Source organism: Magnolia sinica, chromosome 10 (assembly GCF_029962835.1).
Source record: "Magnolia sinica isolate HGM2019 chromosome 10, MsV1, whole genome shotgun sequence".
Lineage (NCBI taxonomy): Eukaryota > Viridiplantae > Streptophyta > Magnoliopsida > Magnoliales > Magnoliaceae > Magnolia > Magnolia sinica.
The window spans coordinates 1,502,234-1,512,643 of record NC_080582.1 but is presented as its reverse complement, the minus strand read 5'-3'; the positions used below and the strand labels follow the sequence as shown (position 1 = coordinate 1,512,643).

Below are 10,410 nucleotides of genomic sequence, written 5' to 3'. Positions count from 1 at the left end.
TTAATAAAGGACACCCTTATTTTTTAAGCACTCATTATGATGGTTATGTTAGATCCACTCCAACCATTACATGTGTATTTATAGAGTAGGCCTAGGTCCAAAATATTGGGTTGAACCTTAACTCAGGCAGACCACATCAAAGGAAACAATTAGCAGAGAGAAGTTCCCCTTGATTTTTAGATGGTGAGAATGATGTGAAATCCACTCTAACCATTAAATATCACACCAAATTATGCGTGAGGCCCAAAAATCAGGGCAATTTGTAATGCAGGTGAGGCTACACTAAGGGAAATAGTTCAAAAGGTGAGTGTTGCCATGTATACTTTTTCTGGTCCACTTGAATCTTTGAGAGGATTGATTTATGGACCCTGGGTCTAACTTGAGGTGACGTACCTGGTGGTTGGATGTTGATTTTTTTTTTTTACTTCTTCACACACCCTCGCACCAGAATGGGTACTCAAACCCATGGACCTCCGTGTTGAAACCCTTGTGAGACTACCACAAAGCCACGAGTAACGACCCATCCGAGGTGGATTCAACATAAACATAACTGTGGCCTCAACCAAGCGACTACCCAACCACCACCCCTTTGTTTGCCCTACCAACCTTTTTTCTTTTATTTATTTATTTTTATTTTTTATTTTTTAACACAAGCACACACACCCCACACTCACGCCTTAGTGGGATTTCACCACTTACGGATACTTGAACCCTTGACTGGGTGTTGAAACTCCTGAGAGTCTACCACCGGAGCAAGAGTAAGGATCCTTGCCCCGCCAACCTTGCTCCAAATGTAAGGGAAGATACTCCAATGGGGTAATTTCTGGAAAACCTCTGTGAAAAGAGTATTGGAATGCAAATTTCATATTAAGCATATACCATCTTTATGTAAAATTCCCTCATTATTTAAGAAATTTAGAAAAACCTGTATATTTTAATATGAAATTTATAGAAGACTACCTAGTTAATACGAAACTTACATTTCATGACCTTTTTAGAAAAAGTTTTCAAAAAGCTGTTTCATTAATCAATATAATTATCATTCCACTATCATCAACACTGCCTTACCGGCAAATAGTGGGTGGGCCCCTTTGATGTTTATGTAAAACTCACCCATATTCCACAAGGTGCACCACCCCATGTTAGGCTAATGACCAAAAAATTAGCTCCATTCATATGCAAGTACTCAAAAATGACCTCAGTCAGTGAATTAGGTGAACCAAATGATAAGAAACAATGCTTATCCTCCAATTTTTGAGATATAATTCCGTCCCAAGAAGTGCCCCACAGCATGGATGGTCTAGGAGGAAGATGAGTCGCCACTATTTTAAAATGGTTGGTGGTGCCATATGGGGGAGGGTGGGTAACACCAATGTAGCCCATCCACAATAGCTCTAGCAAGATGGAAGTTTGCAATCATCCAGCCATCTAATTCCCACTCATCCACATTAAAGTGACCATTCTACGGCATGGTTAGATTAAACTTTGGATATGATTTTCAATGTTAGTTCATGCACAGATAAAAACCCGTACGATCTACGGTCTAGATCGACTGCCCTGCCTACCATGTATTAGTCTTGTAAGTGAGACCTATCAGAAGTGATTTTTTATTCTTTTTCAACAGGTGGTCTTCGTTGCAGGGCGCACCTTGTGCAGAGCTCTGATGCCCTGCACGACTGACATATGGGCATTGGGTTGCGAAGGACCAGGCCCAGTTAACTTATCCTAGTTTGGGGCTTATGTTCTAAGCGTGGGCTAATCTGGCCAAGCCCAAACTGGCCCATAGCCACCTCTACACTTGTGTGTTGTTCTCTTGCGTACAATAGATGTCATATAGGATTCTGGTAGAGCTGGGGACGGGATGACTCGGCTTGCCCGACTCGTTCAAACCTGGCGCGATCTGAGTCTAGTAGGTGAGTCAATCCAAAGCGAGTAGACTTCGTCTAATCCAAACTCAAACCAGGTCGAGTTCAGGTCACCCAGTAACTCAACTCAGATCGACCCTAAATCTTGCTCGGTATTGAGTCGACTCGATTTGAAACCCGACTCATGTGTGTGTATAAAACCTCAAATTTGAGATGCTGTGTGGTTGATGGAGAGGCTCCAATTCTGATAGGTACACAGGTTTTGAGTTGTGATTTCTACCCGTGGATACCTGCTGCACCTTACCCGACTCGGAGCCAACTCGACCCAACTCGATACTGTGACCGGGTTGGACTCGGTCCAGATTAGTCCAGGCCAGACCCGGTCTCGGATTGGATCAGGCATGCTATACTCTCGGGATATCCGAGTCTTAAAATGAAAGCTGAGGAAAGAAACTACAATTTGGTTGCTTTACTTTGTTAAGCTAATAATTGCAATTCAATTTCACCATTCAAAAAAAATAAAAATAAAATAAAATAATTGCAATTCAATTTGGTTCCCATCTCACATTATGTGAAAGTCAATGTAGATCCAACTGGGGCTGGGGTTTTCTCAATGGTCCTCTTGCTAGTGCTGTGGCTGTACTTGTTGTCGTTGGCTTGGTCTAGCATTTCTATTTCCATATATAATATGATTTGCTTCATTCAATTAATCAGAACTTTATTGTCACCTCCTGCAGGTAGCTTCGGCCCATTTTCATCCGCAAGCCTTGCCTAGCACTGAGGTGTCCATTGAAACAGATAACCCTATTCAAGCTAAAAGACTGGAAGCTTCCAAGGCCCACTCTCAGAATCAAGCTATCATGTATGAGACCTTCCATCATGCATTCCCTTGGTGTGTGTGCCCTGGCCCAAAAACCAGGCTCATCAAGAAATCAAGTTGGTTGTATGCACCAAAGGTATATAATGCATGGACATTTTCACACCGGGCTCGAGTGGGGTAGTTAGCCTGAAGGATGCAGGGACACACTCGGGGCGGCCGAGGTCCTAACCCATGAGATGTCTTGTATCAGTGTATTCTTGGTGGGGAGAGTAAATTTGAAAATGTGTTTTTTAAAAAAATAAAAATAAAAAATTTATATTATAGAATTTTAGGAGAGTATTCATTTCGGAGTGAATAAACAAGAAAAACTAGAAGCAGCTTGTTCTAGCTTTTACACCTTGCTGCTAATTGGAGATACTGACTAGAGTATAATCAAAACCGGCCATAGCCTGCAGAACTTCAAAGCCAGTCCACCAATCCTGGACTTCAAAGCCAGTCAAGCAATCCACCAATGCTGGCGGCTCAGCTTCAACAACTGAGGAATGGAACGGGCATTTCCGCCAGATGCTGTGACTGGCCTTTCTCCTTCCAGCATTTGGGCTGGTGCTGAAAAATTTTCTGGTTCCCCCGTTGTGTCCAAGTTGATAAGTCCAATTCCATCCTCACGTAAGCACACTTGTGTCTTCTCCTACAACCTCAGGCGACGAATCCAGAACACTACTAAAGAATGTCCAAGACCCGATGATATAGATACATGCTCAAAACTTATGTTGACCGGCAGCATTTTTGACCCTTTCATGGCTCCCTCAACTGACCATATATGTTGCTTCCACCGTTCAATAGCGTACCATCACCTGAGAAAAAAAATATATTCTATATGCATCATATGTTCATGCATACAAAAGCATACATACATGTCAACATGGATATACATGTAGTCAGCTCAATAACTGATTATAGTAACAAATCATTTGAATGAAAAATTATCAAACTAAGACATTTACATCATGACATAGATTCATATGAAGCTTTGATGAGAGATGCCAAGATAGAATTGAATAAAAATACAGATCAATCTACCTTGTGACAAAGACATGGCAACTCTAGAAATTGTGCTGCATTTGAAATGTATCGATGACTCGTGGACATTGCTCAATGCATTAAACTAGCTTTTAGGCTTAACTAATAATATTATTTTTTGGACTTCTTTTTTGCACAAAGAATCACAACATACTGCAGCAACATAAAATTTCAACATGGCCATGCCAATCAATACAGCTGCTAGGAGTTGCGAAATCTAATACCCCGGATTTGTGTCCAACTGAAAACTGAGAGATGTAGAAGATTTTCTGTGTATTTGAGACAACCCAATGGAATTGAATATATAGAGATTACAACCATTTATACAAGGAAAGAAGTAAACGTAGTATCTCCTACCTATAGCAATAAGATATACAAGGTAACAAGATATATAAGGTATGTGAGGTGTCTAACATCCCCCCTCAAACTAATGCTGGTCATCGACAAGTAATAGTTTGCCAACAAGAAACGAGTGACGTGCAAACGTAAGGGATTTGGTGAGAATGTCAGCAATCTAATCATGGGATGCCACATGTGGAAGAGAAATGAGCCTAGACTGAAATTTCTCACAAATAAAGTGACAGTCAACTTCAATATGCTTCGTTCGTTCATGAAAAACTGGGTTAGAGGCGATTTGAATGGCACTGAGATTATCGACATGGAGTGGAGTAGGATTCGGTAGAGGAATGCTCAAGTCTGAAATAAGTCCATGTAACCAGACAAGCTCACTACACGCAGCGGACATCGCCCGATACTCGGCTTCTGTACTCAATTTGGAAACAGTGGCCTGCTTCTTACACTTCCAAGAGATGAGAGAAGTGCCGAGAAAAATACAGTAGCTAGTAGTAGATCAGAGAGCGCATCCGGCCCAATTAGCATCCGAATAAGCACGAAGGTCTAGAGTCGCTGTGGAGGAGAAGAACAGAGATCGATCTAGAGTTCCACGAAGGTACCGTAGGATGCGCAACACCGTAGTCATATGAAGAGTCCGAGGAGCAGAAACAAACTGACTGACGACTTGGACAGCATAGGCAATATCAGGGCGAGTCATAGTTAAGTAAACTAGACTCCCAACCAGACGACAGTATAAATCAGGCTGTGCAAGTAGATCACCATCATCACGACCATAGTGAACGTTAAGTTCTAAAGGAGTTTGAACCATCTTCTGATCCATCAGTGATGCTAAGGTGAGAAGATCCTTAGTATATTTACGCTGGCTGACCAGAATCCCACGGTTGGAACGTGAAAATTCAAGTCCAAGAAAATATGTAAGATGGCCGAGGTCTTTCATCTTGAATAATGATTGCAGAACTTCCTTTAAAGCTGAAATGCCAGTAGCATCGCTACCAGTCAGTAGGAGGTCATCAACATAAACCAGAACAATAACAATGCCATGAGCAGTGGTGCGCAAAAATAAGGATGGGTCATGACCACTTTGAGTGAAGCCAGCACCCACAACCATATCGTGAAAGCGTTGAAACCATGCCCGCGGTGCCTGTTTGAGGCCGTACAGGGCTTTCTTTAGGCGGCATACCTTATTGTCAGGAATTAAAGAGCTAGGAGGAGGTTTCAAATATACGATTTCTTGAAGGTCTCCATGAAGAAAGGCATTTTTCACATCCATCTGAGAGAGTGGCCATGAGCGAACAGAAGATATAGCCAGAAGAGTACGAACAGTTTTCATCTTGGCCACAGGAGCGAAAGTCTCATCGTAATCAATTCTGTATTCTTGTTTGTATCCCTGAGCGATAAGTCGAGCCTTGTATCGATTTAATGATCCATCAGACTTGAGCTTTACAGAATAAATCCATTTGCTACCAATTAGCTGTTGGTCAGTGGGTCGAGGGACAATCTCCCACGTATGGTTATCATCCAATGCCGCAAGTTCTTCTGCCATAGCCTTCTTCCAACAATCATGAGTGGCTGCCTGAGAATATGAAGTAGGAATAGAGACAGTATCTAGAGTAGCATTCATGGCAGACATAGAGCATATCAAGCGATCAGGCGCTCGATGTTCACGAGCAGAACGACGTATCGAGGTAGGTTCAGGATCCGCAACAGGTACAGTAGGTTCGGGTTGAGTAATAGGTGGTGGATCTGTACGTGGTCGACGTGAGTATACCTGCAATGGACGAGGGAGAGTACTCGAGGCAAACGGAATTTCAAGAAAGGTGGTTAGACCAGAAGAGTTTGGAGTGTGCGGAGGAGGAAGAGATGAATGAAAGGCAATATGTTCAAGAAAAACAACATGTCGTGAAACCCGAACACGACGAGAAATAGGATCATAACATCGAAAACCTTTTTGAGTATCCCCAAATCCCAAGTACATACATTTGACCGATTTTGGAGATAGTTTATTACGTTCACGTGAAGCCAGGTGAACATAACAAATACAACCAAACACACGGAGTGTGGAATATGCAGGAGGTAAGCCAGTGAGAACAAAGTAGGGAGATTTACCATTCAGAACTTTGGTTGGCATCCGGTTAATCAAGTAGATTGAATGTAACATGGCTTCTGCCCAGAAAGAATGAGGAACACTCATAGCTGTCATCAGAGTGTTGGCAGTTTCAACAATATGACGATTTTTCCGTTCAGCCACCCCATTTTGTTGTGGAGTATTAGAACATGTGGTCTGATGAATAATCCCATGACCTTGAAGAAAGATATGAAATTTGGTTGAGAGATATTCCTCCCCTGAGTTAGAGTGGAGAGTTTGAACTGGAACCCGAAATTGAGTCTCTACATAGAGTGAAATAACTTGAATTTTTCAAAAACCTGTGACTTTGATTGCAGAAAGTAAATCCAAGTGTACCGTGTGAAATCATCAATGAATATAACATAGTATCGTAACCCAGAGAGGGACATAATTGGTGATGGACCCCAGACATCTGTATGCACAAGTTCAAACATATAAGATGTTTTCGTAGTACTTAAAGAAAAGGGAATACACTCACTTTTTGAAAGACAATAGGAAGAACAAGAATAATCCAAATCATTTTTATTTAGAGAAATATTCCCTAACATGCCAGATGAAATTAACTGAAGTAACCGATCCGAATGTGGATGACCTAGGCGAAAGTGCCACAGTTTCCACATTTTATTTGCTGAAGTAATATCTGATGAAGATGGAGAAAAGAAACAACGAGCCGGGGTGACAGATTGATCAAAATCAAGCACGTACAGACGACCATGCCGCCTACCCTTCCCAAGTACCTTCCCCGTTGACAGATCCTGCACAAAACAACAGTTGGGAAGAAATATGACTAAGCAGTTATTGGAAGTGAGTTGACCAACTGAAATTAAATTGGAGGAAAGGTTAGGGACATGAAACACATCATGAAGAGTGAACTGGCGATGGGCAGAAGGAGAGAAAGTCAATGATCCAATGGACTGAATAGGTAGTCTAGTGCCATCCGCAGTAGAAATAGCCTGATTGCTGGTATAGGGACGAATGTCACATAGATGGGATACATCACCGGTCATATGATTGGAAGCACCCGAATCGAAGAACCATGTAAAAGATGGGGATATACCTGACATACCGGCGGCAGAAAGGGCCTGAACAATTTGTTGGAGCATCGCAAGAGTCAATGGAGATGAAAGACCTTCAGCAGAAGTAGTAGATGCAGACTCACTAACAGATGTCTCGGAAGAAATAGTAGCAGCCGTAGCAGAAAGAGCACGACCACGGCCACGACCACGGCCACCACGTCCACGGCCGAAAGAAGATGCATAAGCTCGTGTACGGCAGTCCTGAATACCATGACCAGTCCGTCGACAATAAGCACACCATTCCTTACATTGAGCGACAACATGTCTCACCTTGTTGCACCCGCGACAAGTCAAAGGAGAGGAACCAGAACCACGTGTTGGTGGAGTTGTGGACACAGCAAGCACCATATCAGATGAGCCCGGAGTTGAGAGAACTTTCAGTCGTTGTTCTTCAGCCAATAAATCATTAATAACCGAATTCAATGAAGGAGTAGGGCTACGGTTCAAGAGAGCAGCCCGATAATGCTCAAATTCCGGACGTAGCTTCATAAGAAATTGACGAACTTGCGCACTCTCGCGCATAGTTTGGAATATTTTAAAGTCATGAGGAAATGTTGGATCCATCATAGTCATCTCTGTCCAAATTGTGACAATTTTGGAGTAAAATGATTGAATATTGTCGTTACCCTGAGTAAGGGTAACAAGATCCTGTTCCAGACGGTATAACCGGGCCGCATTACTCTGTTGATAAATCGACTGGAGATGTTCCCACATCGCCTTAGCAATGCGATGAGGCGTGAGTCCAACAGCAATGGACCGATCGATCGAATCGAGAATCTAGGTAATAATCCGTCCATTGTTTATTTCCCAATCATCTAATTTGGCGGCATCTGTGGGGATAGTAACAGATCCATCCAGTAGTCCCTACAAACCACGACCCTTGAGGAAGTTCTTAAAATGGATGGCCCATAGAGAATAGTTGGTACCATCAAAACTACAACGTGGGGCTTCTGGATGTGATGAGTCCTTATCCATTGATTGATTTGAAGTAATGGAATACACAAGTTTCAGATGTATCGTACAGCAAGGGATCTGGATCTGGATCTGGATGAGCAGAGGTTGAATCTTGGATGTACCGTACAGCAAGGGATCTGGATCTGGATGAGCAGAGGTTGAATCTGGCCGAACAGGATCTGGACGAGCAGAGTGCGTTGGATCTGAACCTGGATTTGGACGAGCAGAGGCCGAGCAGGGGCTGCCGGACGAGCAAGGGCTGGTCGGACGAGCAGGGATGAGCAGAGGAGCACAGGGACGGAGGCGCAGAGGTGAGCAGAGGCGAGCGGGGATGACCGGACGATGCAGCAGGGTCGGACGAGCAGATCTGAAGCAGAAGGGTCGCAGGATGACACAGTAGGGACAGCCGGACGACGCAGGGGAGGTCGGATGAGCAGGAACAATGTCCGAACGCAGCAGGGATGGACGGACGATGCAGCAGGGGCGGTCGGACGGCGTGGTTTAGGCGGCCGGACGACATAGGGGCAGTCGGATGAGCAGAGACACTTGCCAGACGCAGCAGAGGAGATGAACGGACGACGCAGGGATGGTTTCGGATCAACTTGGCTTTGATACCATGAAAACTGAGAGATGCAGAAGATTTTCTGTGTATTTGAGACAACCCAATGGGGTTGAATATATAGAGATTACAACCATCTATACAAGGAAAGAAGTAAACGCAGTATCTCCTACCTATAGCAATAAGATATACAAGGTAACAAGATATACAAGGTATGTGAGGTGTCTAACACCAACACCGCCATAACCTCTTGGTTGGTTCCAATTTCCAATATAACATAGGCATACATGCATCTATGAATGCAGATGCATTCAGATCTACAATATTGCACTATGCTACATGGTATATGGCATATGGACATGGTGGGGCATGTCTTATAGAGTTCTAGGAGTTGAATATATGTGACTTCATTACCAGAAATGAAAGAAATCAGGAATTGCAACAAAAGGTAGTGGGACCATGAGTGGTTGAAGTGGGCCAGCACCTTGAAAGTAAGGATTCATGCAGCTACTATAAATTCATGGCATTCCTTTAAGTTGAAAGAAATCAATCAATTGCAGGTTATTGGATTAACTAGGGGAGTTGCTATTAACACCTGCTCCAATTGATATAGCTGCACCCTATTTTCAATTTTGGGTCTTGAAAGAGTACCACAAGTGTACTCTTTAGAATACCCAAAATGGAAAATGGGGGTGAGCAAATCAATCAGGTTGGGTGTTGACATCAATACCCTTTACTAATAGTACAGCATCATCAAAGAAAATGGTAGTCTGTCGTGAATATCAAACAGCAACATACCAGTAAATATTTACAGAAAATCAGTAGAGAATGATCCAGGCCACATGCGGCATCTGAAGTTTGCAGCCATGCAGTTCTTGCACAAGACAGGGCTCCTAACTGATTGGCATATTCTTCTCCTTCTCTATATCCACCAGGATCTTCTCCTCTGCAACCTCCAGCATTGTACTAGAGTCTCCAGCAGTTCTAGAGGTGCTTGAACTTGAAGATGATGTTTCCAAAGATTCCCCGAGTTGTCCTGACCTTCCTTCCTGTTCCATAATTTAAAATTTCTCAAAGAATATAACTAGAATTTAAAGTTCATAGGACTTTATATATATATATATATATATATATATATATATATAAAGTCCTATGAACTTTATATATATATGGCTTATAAAATGATAAGAATTAGACTGACCTGAATTTTGGGCAGGGAAGGCAGGATTGTGGCCTGCACCTGCACCTGGTGGGCAGCTATGATCATGGACCTATGTAAACTCCCTGGTGAAGCATTGTGGATCTCCTCCCTAGCCTATGCTCTAAATAACTATTTCACTTTGAATGACCATATTACATCTGAACATAGATAAAGTAATACATCTCAGGCATTACAGAAACAACTTATTGTATCGAAATATCGAACATTAGTAGCCAAACCAAACCACCACAAAAAAAAACAAAAAACAAAACACCCACAAAGTACACACATTGTCATACAACAGTTTGAAAAGATCATCCAAATATCCCACACCATTAATACATGAAGAAGCCAATAGAAACAACATAAAAGAGAA

At 42.6% G+C, this 10,410-nt stretch overlaps 1 protein-coding gene and 1 long non-coding RNA gene across 2 annotated transcripts; both read right to left on the bottom strand.

Annotated features, from left to right (window-relative positions):
- Positions 1-3,005: 3,005 nt before the first annotated feature.
- LOC131257714 (uncharacterized) lies at positions 3,006-3,987 on the bottom strand. Its single transcript, XR_009177573.1, has 2 exons — positions 3,195-3,987; positions 3,006-3,164 (listed from the first exon to the last, which is right to left on the bottom strand). It is a non-coding gene; the product is annotated as an uncharacterized LOC131257714 (long non-coding RNA).
- A 2,764-nt stretch (positions 3,988-6,751) lies between these two features.
- On the bottom strand, positions 6,752-8,243 carry LOC131257713 (uncharacterized). The gene is made up of 2 exons (XM_058258525.1): positions 7,302-8,243; positions 6,752-6,999 (listed from the first exon to the last, which is right to left on the bottom strand). The coding sequence occupies exons 1-2, from the start codon at positions 8,032-8,034 to the stop codon at positions 6,965-6,967; spliced, it is 768 nt and encodes a 255-aa protein (XP_058114508.1). The 5' UTR covers positions 8,035-8,243; the 3' UTR covers positions 6,752-6,964.
- Positions 8,244-10,410: the final 2,167 nt, after the last annotated feature.

Coding starts and splice junctions, on each gene's coding strand:
- LOC131257713 (XM_058258525.1), bottom strand. CDS start 8,034: ATGTGGGAACATCTCCAGTCGATTTATCAACAGAGTAATGCGGCCCGG. Junction 7,000..7,301: donor TTCTGCCGCCGGTATGTCAG/GTATATCCCCAT, acceptor TGTTTTGTGCAG/GATCTGTCAACGGGGAAGGT.